At 44.6% G+C, this 24,067-nt stretch overlaps 1 protein-coding gene across 4 annotated transcripts in view; it reads right to left on the reverse strand.

Annotated features, from left to right (window-relative positions):
- Positions 1–2,644: 2,644 nt before the first annotated feature.
- Positions 2,645–24,067, reverse strand: part of SGCD (sarcoglycan delta) — an 836,092-nt gene continuing 814,669 nt past the window's right edge. For all 4 annotated transcript variants that reach the window (XM_040440010.1, XM_040440019.1, XM_040440029.1 and 1 more), the window contains 2 exons: positions 6,057–6,180; positions 2,645–3,021 (listed from right to left, as the gene is read on the reverse strand). In XM_040440010.1, coding sequence (XP_040295944.1) covers positions 2,848–3,021; positions 6,057–6,180 — 298 coding nt within the window. In that variant the 3' untranslated portion in view covers positions 2,645–2,847. The remainder of the gene's footprint in view (positions 3,022–6,056; positions 6,181–24,067) is intronic.

Consider the following 24,067-nt stretch of genomic DNA (forward strand, 5'->3'; position numbering starts at 1 on the left):
CCTCTTTTTTTTAAAGGGGGTGAGAGTGACTTATAAACACCACTTGCGACAAAATTTTGTAACAGTGGTGTCTAAAAAGTCAAAAACACATGGTGTGGGGGGAATGATAAATTCCTCCCCAAAGTTTCTATACATTGGCTAAACTTATATATTGTATATTGTGGAATATTTTATATGGCATAATAGAAATTCAGTTTCCCCAAAGGCTCCACGGTTCTATGACTATAGTACAGGAGGCACAACCAAAACTCCACATTCCTAAAAAAAATATATCTTCTTAAATTTATCAAATTTTGTCATGTTATGAAAATATTTACAACTATGAATGTGAGAAAATGCTGGAGTTACTTACGAGATGTAGCCTTAAAGGAGTTAGAAGGGTTGTTCCGTGATCCCTTGCGGCGGCCACTCACGCGTGCGTGAGTCTGAATCTCTCAACAAAGAAGTAGCGAAAGATTCAGACTAACATTCAAGCGCTGAGGGTTCTAGGCTAGGATCACGTGCTAGGATCACATACCCAGTGTACAGCATGTGATCCTAGAAGTGACCATGGCACAGGATCGCTGCGCAACTTGGATAACCCTTTTAATGTTGGGTTTATACAACTCATCTAAATTTATCATAATGATCTCATCTCAAGAAGGTAATATGAGTGAAGGTAACCGATAATGTAGAGGAAGGATGACTTCAACCTCATTCCAAAATTATAAGATAGGAGTCATCTTGTAAGTGCCCTATAGCCAGGTAATGAGACTGTAGCAGCATATTCATCTAGTAACCTGTAATGTTATTGATCATACAAAATAGTTTCTTGTTATAAGAAATCTTTTCACTTGTCATCACTCATTCACCATACATCACATACACCCCCCAACCATGAAAACAAAATAAAATGAACATAGGACAGCAAACAATTAAATCAGAAACTTCCCCTCTGTGCTTTTCCTCGCAGAGTGCATTGTCTTAAGGCATAGGCACATTTCCCCCTCTTTGATCAGAGATGGTTCAGTCCAGTGCCCTCCTTAATACATGGCTCTGGGTGACCATATGGGTAAATGGAAGAATTAATTTCTGGGATTTGTGGGATGCAACAAATAAGTGCACCACAAAAAGGAGAAAGAAGCCCAACAGAGGTTATGAACAAAATTTGCTGGTCAGTAGATAAGAAAGGCAACCATAATGAAACTATATATTTTCTGACCTTGTTAAAAAAACACCCTGTATATGGAGTTCATCAAACCTTCAGTTGTCAGACAATGGGCCGAGTCGGTGAAGGTGATAATAGGTCATAGGTTAAATTCTACATAGAATGGAAAACATTTCCTTGGTAACCAGCATTTGAAAAAGATGACATCCTATTAGGCAAACAACAAATTAATATATATCTTGAAGTGTAATTTGATGTTTATCCAGTAATAATAAATTGTTTTGTGTAGTCTGAGAAAATGTGATCCATATGACCTGTGAGTATTAGTGATTGACTGGCATATTTTCCAAAGCACAATTTCTGCACTGTCAGTAGAGGTGCCTCAAGAAGCTGTTTTCATAGATTAATATATTTTAGATAAATTAAAACCTCTTCATAAGGCCACCTCCTTGTGAAGACCACCCATAATCTTGACCAGATGTTTCTGAGACAGTTTTTCATTACTTTATACCTTATGGAACACCCCTCTTTTTCACCATAATTGTGGGTGTTCATCTCAAAGAGGTTTTACTGTATCTAGAGATAGTTCAACAGATCCATATGACCTGAATTTTCAACTGTAGTCCATTAATCTATATTAACTGTACTATGTCATTAGTGGTCATCACAAGAATGACACATCAAGATTGCTTGTGCATTCCAACATGGCTGAGGAATCCAATCCTTGATTCAGTGATCTTGGGACAGTAGTGCAAAAACTTCCATTTGGGAGTTTGTACTCCTGAGGGTTTGCCTCCATCTCCTTCCACTGTCATCTTCTGTCTGCCTCATTAAAAGGTAATCAATCTCAAAATTAACTGTCACTTAATGGATCCTGAAACCCCAAATCCCAGTGCTCACAGTGAGAATTTGGATCTGGACAATGTAGTCTACTTTGACTACCTATAACCAACAACTTCAACCCATGAAGATAATCATAAACTCATAGGGTACATATTTTTTCTTGTTAGAATTGTGATGGAGTTATTGTCTCACTTGGAAAATACTGTAACTGTACAGATGGTACTGAGCACCTGCTAATGCCAGTGGTAACACTACCATCCTATGTCTAAGCAGAGAATGGCATAAAAAAAGGATCATACCCATCTTACATACATTTTCAAACATTTTGTAATATCTCTTTATGTGATCTCAAATTTTTTCAATCATCTGTCAACATGTCCCAGTTCTTGGGTCTGACACAGTTTTTTTTTTTTTATCTTAGACACACCTTCTTCGCTACTGAACTACAGCTGAACTGAACAAGTTGAGAAAAAAAATAGAATTATTCAAATTTGGTAAATTTTTACAAATTGTGTTCAAACAAGAACCCTGAAAATGTATCAGGATGCTGCGTGTTATGGTACAAATGACAGGCTTTATGTGGTGGGCAAGATGAATTTCTTTGGGTTTTCTCATGAACGGCCACCTCTGAAAAGAATTTGAAGGAGGAATAAATATGGGCAAGAGGGAAGACGACTGGGGGTCACCCTGAGCTTCTGGCACTGAAACATCTCTTTCATGGGAGAATAATAGATTTACAGATACATATCTATATATATTTTGTATATATTCACACGCACACACACATATTTTTCTGAGGCTTCCTGTGTCTGGTTACAGTCGTACTCCTGGTCTTTGGAGTTTGGCTTTCCAGTCTCTTATAGACAAATATTGTTATTTGTCTGGCAGGTGGATTCACTGCCTGCTTGTGACAGGAATAATTTCCCACTGGCACACACGCAGATCTCAAATACATTTTGTCGGGGTGCAGACGCAGAATACGATCCTCGCGGCAGCTGTGGAAGCTTTACATTAGCCGCTTTTAACTGGATCTGGAAAAGAAAGGAAAATACTGTAATAAGAACATACACAATGAAACAAAAGAACGGATTTCATACACAATGTACATGAAATTCCCTTAATGTAACATCTAAGAAATCCAAAATATTCTAGATGTCAGATTAAACTTCAAGTGATGCTTCTACTTGACTCTCTGAAGGTCAGGGGTGGGGAAACTCCGTATGCGGCCCACGGGATCAATTTATGTGGCCCCTGGCCCCCTGCCAGAGCATATAGTGAAAATGGTAATGACCACTTCCAGCATGTGAGAGGCAAAGGAGGTGAGAACAGCACTGCACTGGCTGTCCTCACCTTCCCTGGTCTTCTTCCGGCCCCGCTCTGCGTCTGTACATAGTGCACGTATATGCACACTATGACCTGACACTGTGCACTGTCAGGTCACAGTACAGCGTGGTGGTAAGAAGACCAGAGAGGGTAAGTGAACCTGCCAAGTGGCAGCGCCACCTGGAGCTGGAGAGGCAAGTTTATATATTTTTTTAATTGTCTGATCTGAGGTCTGATTGGATGCTGGGGGGTCTGATAGGGGCTGATCTGAGGCTAATTGAGTGTGGGGAAGGTCTAATCTGAGGCTGGGGGTCTGATCTGAAGCTGGGGGTCTGATCGGAGGCTGAGGAGCCTGATGGGGGCTGATCTGATGCTGGGGAGGGTCTGATGGGGGTGTGATCTGAGGCTGGGAGGTCTGATGGGGTGTGATCTCAGGCTGGGGGTCTGATTTGAGGTTGGGGGTTTGGTTGGGGTCTAATCTGAGGCTGGGAGGTCTGATGGGAGTCTGATCTGAGGCTGGGGGTCTGATGGGGCTGATCTGAGGCTAGGGAGGGTCTGATAGGGGTCTGATCTGAGGCTGAGAGGTCTGATGGGAGTCTGATCTGAGGCTGATGTAGGCTGGGGGGGTCTTATAAGAGGCTGATGGGTGTGGGGGCTGCAGATCTGAGACTGAGAAAGGGACAAAGGCAGGGGCAGTTGTGAAGGTAGAGGCAGGGACAGTGGCAGAGTAAAAGCTGGGTGAACCCCTCTCTGGAACCCCCCCCCCCCCCCCCCCCCGGTTTTAGCTTGGATGCCATTAATGCCAAATAAAGAACTAAATAAATAGCATTCTGACTGCTGTTTGGTCAAAATGATGCCTGTACTATATGTAATATACACTGCTCAAAAAAATAAAGGGAACACTTAAACAACACAATGTAACTCCACGTCAATCACACTTCTGTGAAATCAAACTGTCCACTTAGGAAGCAACACTGAGTGACAATCAATTTCACATGCTGTTGTGCAAATGGGATAGACAACAGGTGGAAATTATAGGCAATTAGCAAGACACCCCCAATAAAGGAGTGGTTCTGCAGGTGGTGACCACAGACCACTTCTCAGTTCCTATGCTTCCTGGCTGATGTTTTGGTCACTTTTGAATGCTGCCGGTGCTTTCACTCTAGTGGTAGCATGAGACGGAGTCTACAACCCACACAAGTGGCTCAGGTAGTGCAGCTTATCCAGGATGGCACATCAATGCGAGCTGTGGCAAGAAGGTTTGCTGTGTCTGTCAGTGTAGTGTCCAGAGCATGGAGGCGCTACCAGGAGACAGGGCAGTACATCAGGAGACGTGGAGGAGGCCGTAGGAGGGCAACAACCCAGCAGCAGGACCGCTACCTCCGACTTTGTGCAAGGAGGAACAGGAGGAGCACTGCCAGAGCCCTGCAAAATGACCTCCAGCAGGCCACAAATGTGCATGTGTCTGCTCAAACGGTCAGAAACAGACTCCATGAGGGTGATATGAGGGCCCGACGTCCACAGGTGGGGGTTGTGCTTACAGCCCAACACCGTGCAGGACGTTTGGCATTTGCCAGAGAACACCAAGATTGCAAATTCGCCACTGGCGCCCTGTGCTCTTCACAGATGAAAGCAGGTTCACACTGAGCACATGTGACAGACGTGACAGAGTCTGGAGACGCCGTGGAGAACGTTCTGCTGCCTGCAACATCCTCCAGCATGACCGATTTGGCATTGGGTCAGTAATGGTGTGGGGTGGCATTTCTTTGGAGGGCCGCACAGCCCTCCATGTGCTCGCCAGAGGTAGCCTGACTGCCATTAGGTACCGAGATGAGATCCTCAGACCCCTTGTGAGACCATATGCTGGTGTGGTTGGCCCTGGGTTCCTCCTAATGCAAGACAATGCTAGACCTCATGTGGCTGGAGTGTGTCAGCATTTCCTGCAAGATGAAGGCATTGATGCTATGGACTGGCCCGCCCGTTCCCCAGACCTGAATCCAATTGAGCACATCTGGGACATCATGTCTCGCTCTATCCACCAACGTCACGTTGCACCACAGACTGTCCAGGAGTTGGCAGATGCTTTAGTCCAGGTCTGGGAGGAGATCCCTCAGGAGACCGTCTGCCACCTCATCAGGAGCATGCACAGGCGTTGTAGGGAGGTCATACAGGCACGTGGAGGCCACACACACTACTGAGCCTCATTTTGACTTGTTTTAAGGACATTACATCAAAGTTGGATCAGCCTGTAGTGTGTTTTTCCACTTTAATTTTGAGTGTGACTCCAAATCCAGACCTCCATGGGTTAAAAAATTTGATTTCCATTTTTTTATTTTTGTGTGATTTTGTTGTCAGCACATTCAACTATGTAAAGAACAAAGTATTTCAGAAGAATATTTAATTAATTCAGATCTAGGATGTGTTATTTTTGTGTTCCCTTTATTTTTATTTGAGCAGTGTATATAGTGCAGGCACCATGTTGTGCTTCAAAAATACAGCGCTCTAAATTTTCTAAAGGTTTTTTTAAGGTTCCCCACCCCTGCTGTAGCTGAACCTGGGGACTATGGCAGTAGGTTCCATTCATCCTAATTAGATGGCTCTGTATATGAGACATCCATAAAGAGAAATAAACATATCTTGTCCATAGGGTCACCTGTTATTCAAGCACTATTCATCTAAAATATTATGACAACAGATACAGGAACCCCTTTACCCCCTCCAAAAATATATATATTAGTCCTACCTCTCCATCTGTAGAATCTAGTCGTAAGTCTGTTCTACAAGATGCTTCCAGCCCACCAGCTTCTGCATTTATCTCAACTCCTTTTGGTGCCTCCATGGTTAAAGTCCGCGTCGGTGATTCCAACCTGTTTAAAGCATGGTGGAAATGTATTAGTTCTTTAAATTTACAGTTTTTAATTGTGCATTTCAGTGCAGTATACCAATATTTCGTAATGAGTTGTATATTACTGTAAGATAATGAGCAGTTACAGCAAACACATTTTACTGCAGTAACATAAATTATCATAACTGTGTAACTGAACGCATTACTGCATCATATCATGATGTTCAAAAACATTAAGCTGAAAAATTGTATTCTTTACCCGTGTTAGTGAATGCATTACTGGAACAGACCATGTTGTTCAAAGACATTTTACTACAAAAACTACATTCTTATATCTTTGTAAGTGAACTCATTACTGCAACAGACTATGTAGTTCAAAGACATTTTAGTGCAAATACTGTATTGCATTTTTATACCCATAGTAGTGAACATAGTAGTGAATTGCGTTTCTATACCCATGTTTGTGAACACATTACTGCATCACACCATGTAGTTCAGACACATTTTACTGCAAAAACTGCATTATTACCATTATTGATTTTATTTTATAGCCTAATAATAAAATGCCTGGTAAAAGGAAGACTGCAAGATGGAAAAACACATGCCTCGTCAAATTATGGGTAGTGCAAACATCAGTAGCAACACCAGGCTTGCAGTTAGTAGCACTAGTAGTAGGAGCAGGCCACAGTTCTCCCTTGCTGCTGATAGGTCCAACATTATTATTGAGGACAAAGAGGATGAAATTGTGAACTGGATGTCTCACTCTTCCTCTCAGTCACAGCAGGATGATGTGGATGTCACCCAGTGGCGTGCCTAGGGTGCTTGGCACCCGGGGCGCGTCCTTTCTCTGGCACTCCCCCCAATACTTGACCACATACCTCTTACATCCAGGGACATCTCCTGTCATGTAGACCTTCTATTTCCTCTTCTCCTCGGTTAGACCACCATGACAAATTCTTTCAGCCGCATCTCGTCTCTACAGAGTTTGTAACACAGACACGTTCGATTTCTCAGTTTTTCCATCAACCATCCCATGCTGGTGTCCCCACAGTGTAATCCTGCTGCCACTCCCAATACTCTGCCCGTTGTGCCCCCCAATGCCCCAGGTACTATACTGCTAAAAAAATAGTGACCTCAGTAGACATAATTGGGGTCATTTATCAAAATGATGTAAAGTAGAACTGGATTTCCAAAAGAGCTATCAAATATGAAAGGTGGAATCTGATTGGCTGCTATGGGCAACGAAGCCAGTTCCACTTTACACCAGTTTGATAAATTACCCCAAATGTCCCTATAGTTTCCACAGCAGCTATAATGTACACTAGAGTGCCCCCAGTAATAATAAAACCCTATATTGTCCTCCAGGTAATAATCCCTGTATAGTGTCCCCAGAAATAATAGAATTGCCCCTACAGTGCCTCCCCAATAGCAACGCCTTCCACGCTGCCCCCTCATAGTAATTTCCCCCACACTGCCCCCACATAGTAATCCCCCCATAGTAATTTGCCCCCCACACAGTAATTTCCCCCACACTGCCCCCATACAGTAATTTACCCCACACCACCCCCACACACCACACCACCCCCACACAGTAGTTTCCCCCACACTGCCCCCACACAGTAATTTCCCTTACACTGCACACACACAGTAATTTCTCCCACACTGCCCCCACACAGTAGTGTCCCCAACACTGCCCCCAAATAGTAATTTCTCCCACACTGCCCCCACACAGTAATTTATCCCACACTGCCCCCACACAGTAGTTTCCCCCACACTGCCCCCACACAGTTGTTTCCTCCACATAGTAGTTTCCCCCACACAGTAGTGTCCCCCACACTGCCCTCATACAGTAGTTTGCCCCCCTCTGCCCACCACACAGTAGTTTCTCCCACATTGCCCCCCACACAGTAGTTTCCCCCACACTGTAGTGTCCTCCACACTGCCCCTATACAGTAGTTTCCCCCACACAGTAGCTTCCCCCACACTGTCCCCATATAGTAATTTCCCCCACACTGTCCCCGCACACTAGTTTCCCCCACACTGCCCCCACACAGTAGTTTCTCCCACACTGCCCCCACACAGTAATTTCCCCCACACTGCCCCCATATAGTAATTTTCCCCACACAGTAGTTTCCCCCACATTGCCCCATATAGTAATTTGCCCCCCACATAGTAATCCCTCCCTTAATTATTGCTCCCACATAGTAATCCCTCCCATAATAATTTGCCCCCACACAGTATCTCACCATAATATTTTTTCCCCCACATGTCCTCCTGTGTCCCCCCCGTGTCCCCCAAAGTTGGCACATAAAATAAAACAAAACAAAAAACTAAAAGCTAAATACTCACCTATCTCCAGGCGCTTGCTCATAGAGGAAGGCGCGCACACTTCACTGTGCTGCTGCGTCCCGGCACAAGCGCGCACAATGACATCATCACCCATGCCTGCATCGGGATTTCACTACCACATAGGCCTCAGGCCTACTAGGCCTGAAGCCTATGGCGGTGATCGGCCTATCGGAACTGTGTGCTCCTGTGCCCTGCCGCAGTATGTGGGCGTCAGCGGTCCAGCAATAAGCGCTTTCATCTGTATTGATGGAAGCGCTCGTTGCTTCTGGCACCCCCCTGAGAGAAGGCACCCGGGGCGGACCGCACCCCTCTCGGCATGCCATTGATGTCACCTCTAAACCTGACAACCATGCCTTGGAGCTTGGGGTCACAGTATTCCTCCTACTTTTCCTCCTGTAATCCCAGAAAATCCTTTCACTTGCATCATCTCTAACCCCTCCTAGTGACTGTGGTCATAGTAGGGGCAGTGGTAGGGACAATGGCACGCCAGGCAAGTGCAGAGCAGGGAATTGGAAGAGGGGCCAAGGAGCTCACAATGACATATCACAATGTGATAAAAGTGGCATGGAGTGTGAGGATGATGAGGGTTGTGTTTTGGGAGCCAGATTGTGGTGCTGAGGAGGAGGTAACAGAGGAGGATACTGTTGATACTGTATGCACAGGCTCAAAATGTGCATTGCTGTGTGCAAGATCTGCAGGATGAAAAAAGGCAGTGGGCATTCAAACACAAACAAAAGCACACAGCTCTGTTGCCTGGCTGATGCCACCTGCCAGGCTGATGCAAATCAGCAAACCAAAATGTACCACCCGAACAACCAAGTTATGCCCTACCTGGACTTTCTCCAGCACATACTGACGCCACTATAGGCAGCCAGATTGGAACAGTGGCTGGAATTGGCCCAGCTTGCACTTTCTGTACTGTCTTGCCCAGCCTCCAGTGTCACCTCAGAGAAGGTTTTCAGCCTGGCAGGTGGCATTGTTACAGCCAAATGGACAAAATTTCATGGATCAGTGGGGATTTTCACACACCGGCAGCTGAGGCCAATGAACAGATCTGCCATTGCTGATGGGATAATTTTTCTAGGCTTGTTCAGCTTCATAACAAACCACTTTTTCCTATGACAATTGTGTGTGTATAAATGTAGGCAGGTATTCTGCCCACACGCATCATTTTTAAATGCGTATGCAGAACAAGCCACTGTTTTCTATGACATTAGCATCTGTGTGTACAAAGAGGGGCAGGAATCTGTGCCCATTAAGGCATATTTTTTGTAAGCATGGTCCTAACAAGCCACTGTTTTTCCACTGAGTGTGTTTGAACAACATCTGCCCCCAATAAGTGACTATTTTTGGAAGGTTTTTATAAGAGAAAGCATAACACATGCGATGGTGCAGTGTGTTTTTAAACACACTATTAGTAAACACTGTCAACAACACGTTTATCCATAGGTATATATGAGGTGCCACTCTGAGATTATTTGCTATTGCTGCATTAAAAAGTTTAAAAAGGGGGGAGCTAAAATTTGCAAAAAAGAAAACAAAACAAAAAGATTTTTAAATTCCTAGGAGAAAGAGTTCTAGGAGACATTAGAGTGCCATATACCAATTTCCAGGCCAATTTGGAGCATATTTGATTTGTGATGAATTCATTTGGCCACAAATCATTTTTTTTCCGGACACGAAACAAATTTCAAGAAGTTAGCTTATCTCTAAAGTAGTTACTAAAATAGAAAATTCAGCAAAGATCAGTTGTTTTTAATCCAAAGTCCACTCAAATATTTTTTACCCACTTTGGAATGTCACAGAGAAACTTCTGTTTATTCTGTTCATTATTATGTACACCATGTACAAACACTGAAGTCCTCGCTACAGAAGCTCAAGTTCAAAGAACATGTTCTCATCAAGACTTCTGATGTTCAAAGGACTAGACCATTTGTAACTCGGTTAAGTTGCCAGGATCAGGGGAGATACTCATACTGTAATCTTCATTTTATTTATGAGCTTGTGAGTGAATTTCCCTTGTATTAGAAAACACAACATTTAACATGATTCTTTATCGAGTCAAATTAATGAGGCTCTCTCGTCCATTCGCCACTATCTCCTCGAGGCTGCACGCTAATTTACATCAGTGACACAAGACTCTTAAAGTACGTAAGTAGACAGTGAGGTCAGAATGAAAATGAGACAAGAGAGAGATGCTCTTAATGAATAGGAGGTACAGGGAAAAAAACAGGGCAAGCTGCAGGCAGCATGTTATGATGCAGGGGAAGCGATATTGTGCGTAACCTGTATTTTTATTAATTTCCTTCATTCTGGGCTTAGGAGTCCAGTGGGCATTCCCATCAGTATACACACTAACTCATATAGAGATAGCTGTTAATCGCTAAGTAGGACTCCTGGACTCCAAAGCTCAGAATGAGCTCAAAATGAGCACAGATTCAAATGAATAAATTATAAGTCTTATTGAATATTTTCCCATAAAACTGTGTCTCAATCTGCTCAGCTCCTCCTGCTTTATAACATACTGACTGTGGATTTTACTGCATTTTCAATGTGACAGGTTCCCCTTAATAATATTGGAATACCTAGTAAATCAGAATATCTGTCCTGAGCCAGGTGAGTCATACTGTGCTGAAGGAAGTCAAAATAAAGGGGCTTTGTGGGATTTTAATACTGCTGACCTATCCTCAGGATTAGCCATCAACACTGGAATTCATGTGCAATGATCAGCTGTTTGAAGAGTCCATGATGCTCCAGTGAGCGCTGCAGCCTCTTAATTTTTACATTGCTCCATATATTTAATACGCCATATATAGCAGCTAGGGTTGAGCGAATCGACTTCGGATAAAACATCTGAAGTTGATTCGCATAAATCTTTGTTCTAATACTGTACGGAGCAGGAGCTCTGTACAGTATTAGAATGCATTGGCTCCGATGAGCCGAAGTTATTGCTTCGCGAAGTCTCGTGAGACTATGCGCAATGACTTCATAAATTAATTTGTACTGTAAAAAACATTTCCCGAACTCGGGTTCAGTTCCAAGGTACCCCTTGGAACCGAACCTGAGTTTGGGAATTATTTTTTTACAGTACCAATTAATTTATGAAGTTATTGCACGAAGTCTCGCGAAACTTCATGAAGCAATAACTTCGGCTCATCGGAGCCAATACATTCTAATACTGTACGGAGCTCCTGCTCCGTACAGTATTAGAACAACGTTTTATGCAAATCGACTTTGGATGTTTCATCCGAAGTCGATTCGCTCATCCCTAATAGCAGCATCTGTACAGGGTTTTGCAACTTTGCCCTGATCATGTGATTGGGACAGTGATGCTGTTCTAGAACAGCTGCTACTGTATGTATGGCATTCTGAGTGTATGGAGCAATTTAAACAATGAAGAAGCTGATTAGCAGGTGTTCCAAGAGTTTGACCCCCACAGATCTAATCCTGATGGACTACCCTAAGTATAAGTCATCTGTTTTTTAAATCCTGGACAACCCCTTAAATTATATGCCTAAATAAAGGGAAATAAGGGCTTTGTAGCTGTGCATCACAACCCCAATAGGGATAAGTGATAACATTTCATAAGACACCTTGCTGACACTGTTTTTGGAGGAAAATCTAAAGTCTCTTAATAAAATGTAGCAATGCTTAGTGTGCTTTGAGTGAAACAGTCACTTAACAGCTGGGGGTCACAGTCCTCTTCTAGTTCCTTACTGTTTTAAAGGCTAGTTACTTCATCTTTTTGCAGAGTACACATTGCTCCTCAAGTCCCAATAAGACCTTATAACCATGTGTGGTGTCATGGCTAACACAATGGTCAGTCACGTAGGGGATTGAGCCACGTGCTGCAGGTGAATGAGTGGCGACTAGGAATAACAGAGTTCAGCAGACAGGTATAGAACTCAGCTAGATTCCCTCCATGGGTGGGTCAACCCCCTTTATTTATACACCTTCCAACAGGGTGTGACGGGTGTAACTTCTCAAAGTATCGTCATAATCCAAATAACACTCATAATTGGTTAACACTGAAATCATACTTTGCATAATTCATTATGGCTAATTGGGCTACACAAACACAACTTACTGTATATTAACATAAAACCACTAACTTCTACATTTTTTTTAGCAAGTCACTCAAATTGGCAGATGGCCAGTTGCCATCTTCTTATTGTGCACTAAGAAATTAAACACAAAATTCCAACCAACTCCACTGGCAGGATGGGACTAGCCTATAAGAACTCCATGAATAAATTACTTACTGAATATTTTCCCATAAAACTGTATCTCAATCTGCTCAGGAAGGTCATACAGACAGGCACATACATTCCAGAGCAGTGCTCTTCGCTCCCCTTATCAATATGGCAAGTAGAGACCTACTATCCAGGCACTTTTGCACTAACAGGTGGTATGGTTGCTTCTGCACCTCCACCAACATGGCATCTGTGGTCAAACACTCCCTCATGACCAGGTTGGCTGCAATCGTCAATAACTTTGTGACTGACCTAAATCAAAACACCTTGGGGTTGTTTTTTACATCGGAGATCCAGGAATCCCAGATTACGTTCCTGGATCTCACCTTCTTCAGAGACTGTAATGGCAATGTGGGTACCCGTCTATTTCGCAAGGAGACAGCCACCAATAGTCTTTTGCGGTGGGACAGCTGCCATCCGGTATCTCTGAAGAAAGGAATCCCCAAAGGACAGTATCTCAGATTGCACCGTAATTGTTCTAGGATGTCTGATTTTCGGATGGGCTCCAAGGATCTCCAGGATAGATTCAGAAGTAGAGGGTATCCGCAATACGTCTTAGCCAAAGCATTCTTTGGCCCTGGATCGCAACACCCTGTTAACACCGAAATCGGACTTATCTGACAATGAACAGATGCGCATCATTACTACATATGATGCGGCACATGAAACCGTAAGAGAACTCCTCACCCGTTATCGGGGCATTTTAAAATCGGACTCTGATATTGGTCATCTGGTGGGTGAGGTGCCCCTGATCACGTATCGCCGTGGTCGGAATCTGAGGGATCGCCTGGTGCACAGCTTCTTTCAAGCTCCCACTACTACTACATGGCTGAGTACCAACATAAAAGGAACTTTTTGTTGTGGGGGATGTGTGGCATGTGGAGTCAATAGTGGGTAGTGAATTTACCTGCACTGTCACACGTAAATCCTTCACCATTAGATCTTTCATTAACTGCAAGACTAAGGGCGTTGTGTACCTGGCCACATGTGGATGTGGTAAGCAATATGTGGGCAAAACCTTTAGCGAATTTCGTAGGAGAATAGGGGAACGTCTTATTGATATTCGGAAAGGTGCAGATACCCCGATTGCGAGACACATGTCAATACACCATCATGGTAGTGTGGACGGACTCAAGTTCCAGGGAGTTGAATTAGTCAGGAGATCCCCCAGAGGTGGAGATTTTGACAAAAGACTGCTGCAAAAGGAGGCGCAGTGGATATTCAGACTGCGCACACTCCAACCGTAGGGTCTCAATAAGTATAATTCCTTTACATGTTTCCTTTAACAGTCTTAATGGCGATTTTATGGTGCTGCTATTCCTATGTTGGTTCTCCCTAGTGTTCTTTGATATCAATGTGGCACTATGTTCACTAATTTAACACTATGTTGTCTGCCATTTTGGGCCCCTTTCTTGTGAGACATAATACATAGTGTAAATGGGATAATACAACATTGTTACCCTTTATTATAAAGACCAGGGCAGGCGTTGCCCTTTCTTTCTTTTTTTGCATACATTGTTGGCGCTGCATCGTGGATGATGCACACATGCAGTAGCGCATTTTTCTGGAAATTACATATGCTACCCGACGATGGTTAATCCACACATCCCTACACCTGGATGCCATGCCTTTGATTTACTTTATCCATACTGCTGTCTAAATGTCCCTCGATTTTATAGATAGTAGTGTTTTACACTCCCAACGTGATCGCTTTATGGAGGGGGCGGGCAAGGGGATAGGGTTGTTCTGCGGCATCTGCCGCGTCCCGCGTCCTTCTATTGGCTGCCTCAGGGGCTTGATCCGGCCTAGAGGAGGAGTTTCCTCTTCATATGCCGCGCATCCTCGCGGCCGCATACAGCCATCCTAGTGCTGTTTGCGGCGGCCTCTGGACGGGGGCTGCCGGCTTCTTGTATGTTGTTTGTCCTATCTCCATGCGTCGAGTTAGTAGTGGGGGCAAACTAATGTGTAATAACAGCAAGGTCTTTCCTATCAATTGATGACTGCACCTCAATAGGGGTGTCATGCATCCCTGCTCTCTGATGATTGCAGTCGGTATACTTACTCAATAGTCAGCTCTGAACCAGCTTTAGTGGACATCTATTTTGCCCTCAATGTAGGCTTTTTTGGAGCATATCTCACACAGCAGTTATTATCGGCAGCTGTACCACATATTGTAGTGGTCTCTGCACTGAATGTAGGTAACTGTTTAGTGTGGGCAAACTACGCTTATGGGCAAACCACATTTAGGTGCCACAATACCAATGATGTATGCTGATTTATTGAGCCTAAACTTTTTACATTAACTTACTAGTGATTGAGGATTTCCTCTTTTTTTCGTGTTTATACACTTATTCCCCTTTTTTTTTAGACGTTTCAATAAAGTAGTAGCTTTAACTATCCCCTCACAACGTTTCTGTGGTCAGTGAACAATCTTTGGCAACTGACACAGACAGTCTCCAGCCTCCCTCACATATAATAAAAAGAAATTAGATTCCCCATATAAGAGGATAGTGAAACCCTGAAATAACACAATACTGGAAAGGTAACCATGAAATACACCTTCCTACAGGCACTGCTGGCACTGTTTATGTGGGGCACATTTGTGAAGGAGGCATGTTAACTATTTCTAGGAAAGTAGGCAATTAAGCACTACCCATGAACCATGGTACATGCTAAATGTTTAAAAGGAAGAAAAGAAAGACACTAATTTTATTTTCTAGTCTTACTTGGAAAGATTAGCCCTATAATCCCATTGAAATGGGAGACAACTCAAATATATGTAGAGACACCCTATTTGTGGAAATCTATACGTACATTTAGCATTATACTGTACTCTAACCACATCCTGTTAAGGGAAAACTTTCCAAAGACAAATAAATGTTTTCTAAGGAAAATATATCAGTTAACTGAAGCGCAGTAAATCTCTACCTGTATCTATGAGCTTCTTGAGCTCTATTTTCCTGTAATAATTGACAGAATTTATAGTACAGTGTAAAACATTTTTGCATATATCCCATACACAGAAAATCTCCTCAAAAAGAAGAAAACTTATGTGAAGATACGTGTGAGAAACCTTCGAGAGGATTGTGTGAGGAAAAGACAAGAGCAGAGCAAAGAAGGAGGTCTTAGATGGATCAGAGATTATGTGTAGAGAAGTATCAGGAGATTAGGTCAGAGATCTATGGAGGTGACAAGCTGTGGAGGGCCTTGTATGTCATTCTTAATATTTTGAGCTGAATTCACTGGGCAATGGGTAGCCAGAGAAAGGATTGGCAGAGAAGAGATGTGATGAAGAAATGAGGATGGACTGGAGTGTTGGATGTGAGGTCACAGCAAAAGAAGTTGCAGTAGTCTAGGTGACAGATGATGAGGGCATGCACTAGCATTTTTCTTGACTCTAGGTTGAGCAATGTTTTTGAGGTATAAGTGGCAGGAGGTGGTAGGAGCTTGGATGTGTGGTTAATAGGGCAGAATCAAATGCTATCTCAAGGCAGCAGACTTTTGAGACTAGTGAAAGCATGTAGTTACAGTATTAATTGTGATTCATACTGTAGGTCTGTGGGGGAGGCTGAGTGAGATGGGGATAGATGATGAAGTCCGTCTCTTGCATGTTGAGGTTTAGATAGCGTGAGGAGAAGGAGGATATGGATGATAGACACTTTGTGATTTTGAATAACAGAAACATAAGATTTGAGACAGGAATGTATAGTTGAGTGCCATTAGCACTAAAGTGGTACTGACAACTGTATGAGCTGTCTCAGGCTGAAGTTATAGAAGGAGAAAAGTAATGGCTACTGACATGCACGGCAAGGAGGTGGTATGTGAGTGGGAGACAGTGAATGTGGTTGGTGAGGTACAAGGAAATCCAGGAGAGGGTCAAAGTCAGGGAATAAGAGAGTTTTTAACAAGAGGGAGAACTGAACTGTGTTAAAAGCAGGTCTAGAAGGAGGAGCACAGCGTAATATTGTTTCACGTTGGGAGTTAGCATATTATTTGTAACTTTGTATAAAAGAATCAATACCAAGCACCAACTGAAATAGGTATACGTAGATCTAATTTTTCAATAATACCAGTGGGGTGGCATGGTCCAACAGTCACAAGCTGAGGTAATGTACTGCACCCACCTTCTCAATGGGACCTGCAGGCAATACAAAGTGGTACCCATACGCCACAAACAAAACCTACTGAATGCAAGACACAAATGTACTGTCACGTTGACAAAATCTAGCACCCAACTCTCAAAACACACGACTGAATACAATGCCACTTGCTGCCTGTATTAACACCCCCATATGTGCAACTAAGATGAACAAGCTGATAGCTTGAGTTCCTGTGTGGGCTGTAACCTGGACGAATGAATATTGGCTAGTGCGCTTAATTCACCAGTAATTTGCACTCTGCTGCACTGTGGCTTACTGGTATCTGACCCCAGAGGTCCACAAGGGCTTACATGTAGTACAGAAAAAGTTTCTCATGAGGACCAAGGATGATTATTGTGTAAATCCAGAATAGATGAGTTGACATACATTCAAGTCACCAAAAAGTGTATTTTCTCCAATCGTGTGATCCGTCCCAGAATCCCTGTGTCGCTGTCATCAGAGCTACATGGGTGGTCCCACTCATCTCAGCCAGATTGTTCGTGTTTTAGCTCCATTTTTTATTGTGTATCCTGTGTGTTGTGTGGTTTGTTAACAGTCCTGACCCATTCAAGGCCAATATACAGCAAGACAGCTCCTAGGAGCTAACAACGCAAATTCCTCCTTTTCCATTTGTGTCAGAAGAATAGCCAAGCAGATAGGTCCTGATTTCTCATGCCTTCACTCTAAAATCCTGGTTTAAAAAAATTGCAAAATAGGGCTTTTGTGACTTTTTGTGCTCAACTGCAAAAATGTTTGTATTTTTACACTGCTCACTCCAGTTCTGAAATATGGATAGGAAAGTGGGCATGGTTAGCAATGTTAATGAGGTTCACTCTAGATTTATCACTATTTTAAAAAGTCACAAAAAAAGTCTCACACCAGTAGGAGAGCAGAGTAGGAAAACTGGAGTAGCTTTTCTAGACAAAAGTGATAGTTTGATACATTTTTCATCCTTAAACCTACCTGCGAAATTTGATAAATGTGGCATAAATTACGCCAACACAGACTCAAGCAAAAGTGACTTCAAATATTCCCTTCATGATAAATTTCCCTCAAAGTGTTTTAGTGGAGCACCCAGGCCTATTCATGCAGGATTTTTTTATTTTTATTAATGACTAGAAATAGATTTTGAAATACTATTCAATGGTGCTTTACTATGTTACACACCTACTGTGTTGCCAGGGGATTTGCGGGTTGATATTATTTATACTGAGATTCTGTAGGAATCTGGTTATAAATGCATTTTATGTGGAAATACTCTTTAATAATGCTGAGGTTGAAGAGGAAAAAGTACAGAAGAGTTGCAAAAGAGTTCAAATTAATAAGACATAATTTGTCAGAGTTATAGTGGATGATTTTGCAGAAGATTCTTGGTAATTACTCCAAAGTTTCAGTGAAGCGCATGCTGCTTCAGTGGAAGTCATACCAGGTTATGACAACCTATAAAGCTTCTGTTAACAAAAAATGAATAAATGAAATGTACGGTAATATAAATATACACTACTCACAAAAAGTTAGGGGTGTTTGGGTTTCGGGTGAAATTTATGAAAAAATGGAAAAGTTCACGCTATAGTGATATTATATCATGAAAGAAGGGCATTTAAGTAGAAGCATGCAATGGTGATTTCCTCATCTCAAACAATTTATTGAAACAAAAGCCAATAACAGTGGTGGGTATAACACACCAAAAATGTCTATGTCTCAATAACTTGTCATGTGGCCTTGAACATCAACTACAGCTTGACAACGACATCACATGCTGTTCACAAGTCGACTTATTGTCTGCTGAGGTATGGCATCCAACTCTTCTTGAAGGGCGGCCCTCAGGTCATTGAGGTTCTGGGGTACAGAGTTATGAGCCTCAACACGGCAACTCAGCTGATTCCATAGATTTTCAACGGGATTCAGGTCTGGAGAAAGTGCAGGCCACTCCATTTGAGGTACCCCTGCCTCCAGCAGCCGTCACCTAATGATGCGACCTCGATGAGCATTGTCATCCATGAAGATGACATTAGGCCTGTGTTTTTCATGCAGAGGCAAAATGACTGGATTAATTATGCTATTCAAGTAGTATGGGCTTGTCACTGTATCATTCACAAAGTGTAGGGCAGTTCTGTATTGCCTAGACCAGTGGTGGGCAACCTTTTTTTTCAACTGAGCCAAATCTCGCCAAAACCACGATTGAAATTTATTTTGAGAGCCACATTTTTAAAACCGAAAATACATAGGATGGTACACTGTTTTTAGTTTCAATAAGTTTTTATTGAGAATATTGTGCATGCAAGTATCCACATAGGTCGGGTACTGTGGGACTCTTTGCACCGGCCCTGTCACGTGGACGTGACCAGAGCCTGTGCAAGGATTTTTTGGCAACACAAGCGAAGCTACATCTCGGTGACCCCCTTCTCCCCCCGCCCCGCCCGCAGCTCACCTGGTCCTGGTTCTGTCTGCAGCAGCTGGCTTCTCCTCTGTGTGGTCCTGATATCTTCGCTCTGCTTCAATCTGGTTTGAGGACTGTACTTTTCGCCCTATAAGATGCACATAGGTTTTAGAGGAGTATAATCAGAAACAATATTTTCCATTATACCTCAGGTCAGACCACCAATCAGACCCCCAATTATCAATCATACCTCAGATCAGCCCCCCATATCAGCCGTCAGCACCCCATCCATCATGCCCATGTCAGCCGTCAGCCCCCATCCATCATGCCCCCATGTCAGCCGTCATGCCCCTATGTCAGCCGTCAGCCCCCCATCCATCATGCCCATGTCAGCCGTCAGCACCCCATCCATCATGCCCATGTCAGCCGTCAGCACCCCATCCATCATGCCCATGTCAGCCGTCAGCACCCCATCATGCCCATGTCAGCCCCCATCCATCATTACCCCCCATGTCAGCCATCAGCCCCCCATGTCAGCCATCATGCCCCCCATGTCAGCCGTCAGCACCCCATCCATCATGCCCATGTCAGCTGTCAGCCCCCATCCATCATGCCCCCCATGTCAGCCGTCATGCCCCTATGTCAGCCGTCAGCACCCCATGTCAGCCGTCAGCCATCAGCCCCCCATGTCAGCACTCCATCCATCATGTCCATGTCAGCCGTCAGCCCCCATCCATCATGCCCCCCATGTCAGCCATCATGACCTTATGTCAGCCGTCAGCCCCCCATGTCAGCACCCCATCCATCATGCCCATGTCAGCCGTCAGCACCCCATCTATCATGCCCATGTCAGCCCCCATCCATCATTACCACCCATGTCAGCCATCAGCCCCCCATGTCAGCCATCATGCCCCCCATGTCAGCCGTCAGCACCCCATCCATCATGCCCATGTCAGCTGTCAGCCCCCATCCATCATGCCCCCCATGTCAGCCGTCATGCCCCTATGTCAGCCGTCAGCCATCAGCCCCCCATGTCAGCACTCCATCCATCATGTCCATGTCAGCCGTCAGCCCCCATCCATCATGCCCCCCATGTCAGCCATCATGACCTTATGTCAGCCGTCAGCCCCCCATGTCAGCACCCCATCCATCATGCCCATGTCAGCCGTCAGCACCCCATCCATCATGCCCATGTCAGCCGTCAGCACCCATCCATCATTACTCCCATGTCAGCCATCATGCCCCCCATGACAGCCGTCAGCCCCCATCCATTATGCTCCCTAATGGGGGACAATGTTGGAGTCTGCACCATCGGGGGGGTGACATGATGAGGGACAATGTTGGAGTCGGTACCTGATATATCACTGGGGTCTGGCTGGAGTGGGGTCGGTCTGGTCCTGGCTCCAATCTCAGCTGGCTCTGCCTTAAGGTGTCTTCTCCAGAGTCCAGACTAGAGTCCAGCAGGGTCGGCCAAGTTCCAACAAGTCGTGCCTCAGTGTTACTCTGTGACTGTGTTCTTCTGCTGCCAGCCTGGAGGGGCAGCTTTTACAGGTCATAGCAGACAGAGCAGCTCCGCCTCCTCGACTCCCTCCGCCGCGGCCCCACTGACAGTCAGTGACGCCTCCTTTGGCCTGAGTGCCGCACGGCACACATGTAGGCAGGACAGGAGGGAGGGGAGCGGGCGCCCGGCACACAGAACAGTGCTCCAGACTAAAAAAAAATTCCTAGTAGTCATTGGCTCCTGAACTGAAAAATTTAGGAGCCAAATCAAATTTTTAGTCGCCAAATCGAAACTGAATCAAAATTTTGGTATCGTGACAACGCTACGCCGATCAGATCGGCGTAGGGTTGTTTTGAAACCAAAATTTTGATTCGCTTTCGTCACCATAAAAAAGTATTGTGATACTCAATACCGTGCAAAAAAAAAAAACACCAAAAAAAGCCGCGTGCATTTCGCATTTTATGAAACATTCGGCCCATAATAGAACAGTCCTATGCTATTTTTTGGGGTGACAAGGTGACTAAAAAGGCTATGTAATATGTTTATTTATTTATTGTTTATATATTTTATATGTAAAATTGGGAAAGGGGGGATTTAAACTTAATATTTTAAAGTACTTTCACATTAGCGTTTTTCATTTCCGGCACTGAGTTCCGTCACAGGGGCTCTATACCGGAAAATAACTGATCAGTTTTATCCCCATGCATTCTGAAGGGAGAGTAATCCGTTCAGGATGCATCAGGATGTCTTCAGTTCAGTCATTTTGACTGATCAGGCAAAAGATAAAACCGTAGCATGCTACGGTTTTATCTCCGGCGAAAAAAAATGAAGATTTGCCTGAATGCCGGCTCCGGCATTTTTCCCCATAGGAATGTATTAGTGCTGGATCCGGCATTCAAAATACTGGAATGCACCCGCACTAAATCCGGACCCATTCACTTCTATGGGGCTGTGCACATGAGCGGTGATTTTCACACATCACTTGTGCGTTGCGTGAAAAATCGCAGCATGCTCTGTTGTGCGTTTTTCGCGCAACGCAGGCCCTATAGAAGTTAATGGGGCTGTGTGAAAATCGCAAGCAAGTGCGATTTTCACGCATGGTTCCTAGGATGAAAGTCTATTCACTGTATTATTTTCCCTTATAACATGGTTATAAGGGAAAATAATAGCATTCTGAATACAGAATGCTTAGTACAAGGTCAATATAATAAACATTGGTGGCGCAGTGCGCCCCCCCATCACCTCAATATAATAAACATTGGTGGTGCAGTGCGCCCCCCCTCAATATAATAAACATTGGTGGCGCAGTGCGCCCCCCCCCCATCACCCCAATATAATAAACATTGGTGGCGCAGTGCGCCCCCCCCATCACCCCAATATAATAAACATTGGTGGCGCAGTGCGCCCCCCCAACACCCCAGTATAATAAACATTGGTGGCGCAGTGCGCCCCCCCCCATCACCCCAATATAATAAACATTGGTGGCGCAGTGCGCCCCCCCTCAATATAATAAACATTGGTGGCGCAGTGGGCAGTGCCAATGAGGGTTAAAAAATAAAAAAATAATTAACTCACCTCCTCCAATTGATCGTCTCCTGTTCTTACTTCTTTCTAGTTTCTTCAGGACGCAGGACCTGTGGTGACATCACTGTGCTCATCACATGATCCATCACCATGGTAATGGGCCATGTGATGAGCTCAGTGACGTCACCACAGGTCCTGAAGAAACTAGAAAGAAGTAAGAACAGGAGACCGGCAGCTACCTGATCAACTGGAGGAGGTGAGTTAATTTTCTTTTATTATTTTTAACCCTCATTGGCACTTCCCACTGTGCCACCAACGTTTATTATACTGGGGGGGGGGGGGGCGCACTGTGCCACCAACGTTTATTATACTGGGGGGGGGTGCGCACTGTGCCACCAACGTTTATTATACTGGGGGGGGGGGCGCACTATGCCACCAACGTTTATTATACTGGGGGGGGGGGCGCACTGTGCCACCAACGTTTATTATACGGGGGGGGGGGGGGCACAGTGCCACCAACGTTTCTTATACAAATACAGGAGGCGGGTGCCGGAATCAAATAGCCGGCACCCGACCTTTGTGACAGGGAGCTGCGATCAGCGGCAGTTAACCCCTCAGGTACCGCACCTGAAGGGTTAACTCAACTGCAGCGGATCGCAGCTCCCTGTCACAGTGGTCGGGTGCCGGCTATTTGATTCCGGCACCCGCCTCCTGTATTTGTATTAACAGGTCAGTTTTCTTCATTGGTGGCGCAGTGGCCACAGCCCCTCCCCTCCCCTCCTCCTCCTGTCTCTTCTTATTGGCAGCGGCGGGGACAGCAGCAGCACAGGGGGGAGGGAGAGACTCCTCCTGCGCTGCTGAGAACGATCTCCTGTGCCCGCCGCTGTATTGAGCAGAGCTGCGGCGGCGGGTCTAGTCGCAAATGGCATCTGGAGCCCTGCAGAAGAGCCGCATTAAAGTGTGTAAAGAGCCGCATGTGGCTCGCGAGCCGCGGCTTGCCGACCACTGGCCTAGACACACCTGTCCACACTGTACCACCACCCCTACTTAAGGCTCGTCTGGTGACAACAGTGGCTGATGCATATCGCTCTCCTTGATGTCTCCAACATCGTTGACAGCCATCATTTCTGCTCAGTGTGAAATGACTTTCATCCAGTAACAGCACTGTGGCCCACCGGTCCCTCGTCCAGCGTTGATGCTCCCTGGCTTATGCAAGACCATGACGGTTGTGCCTGTTGGTGAGGTCAGGTACTCTTTCTGGTCATCTAACACGCAGATGTAAACGTTTCATATGGTCTGACGTGACACTTAGGTGCCTCTCACCTCACTTAAATGTGCCTGGAGTTGTGTGGCATTCACCATCCAGCTCCGCAGGGCATTCTTCACAATGCAGTGGTCAGTGTGGGATGTCGCAAAAGGACGTCCACTTCTATGCCTTTCTGTGACTCTTCCAGTCTGTATCTCTGTAGCAAGCTGCTGATGACACTCTGTGACACTCTAAGCTCAGTGGCCACTTCCATCTGAGAACATCTTGTCTGAAGCCTCGCAATGGCAAGGTACTGTTGATCAATTGTTAGGTGTCATCTTGGTCTCATGATGTCAAAATGTGAACAGCATGATGAGGAGGACTGTTTAAATACAAATTTTAATTGTACCAGGAAATGTATTTGCCGATTCATGGATCAAAAACCTGTTGTGAATTTTGCCGTTAAGCTCCTTGTTAGAGAACAGCAAGTTGTGCAAAAAGTACTGAACATTGAACA

The sequence above is a fragment of the Bufo bufo genome, chromosome 1 (assembly GCF_905171765.1).
Source record: "Bufo bufo chromosome 1, aBufBuf1.1, whole genome shotgun sequence".
Taxonomy (NCBI): domain Eukaryota; kingdom Metazoa; phylum Chordata; class Amphibia; order Anura; family Bufonidae; genus Bufo; species Bufo bufo.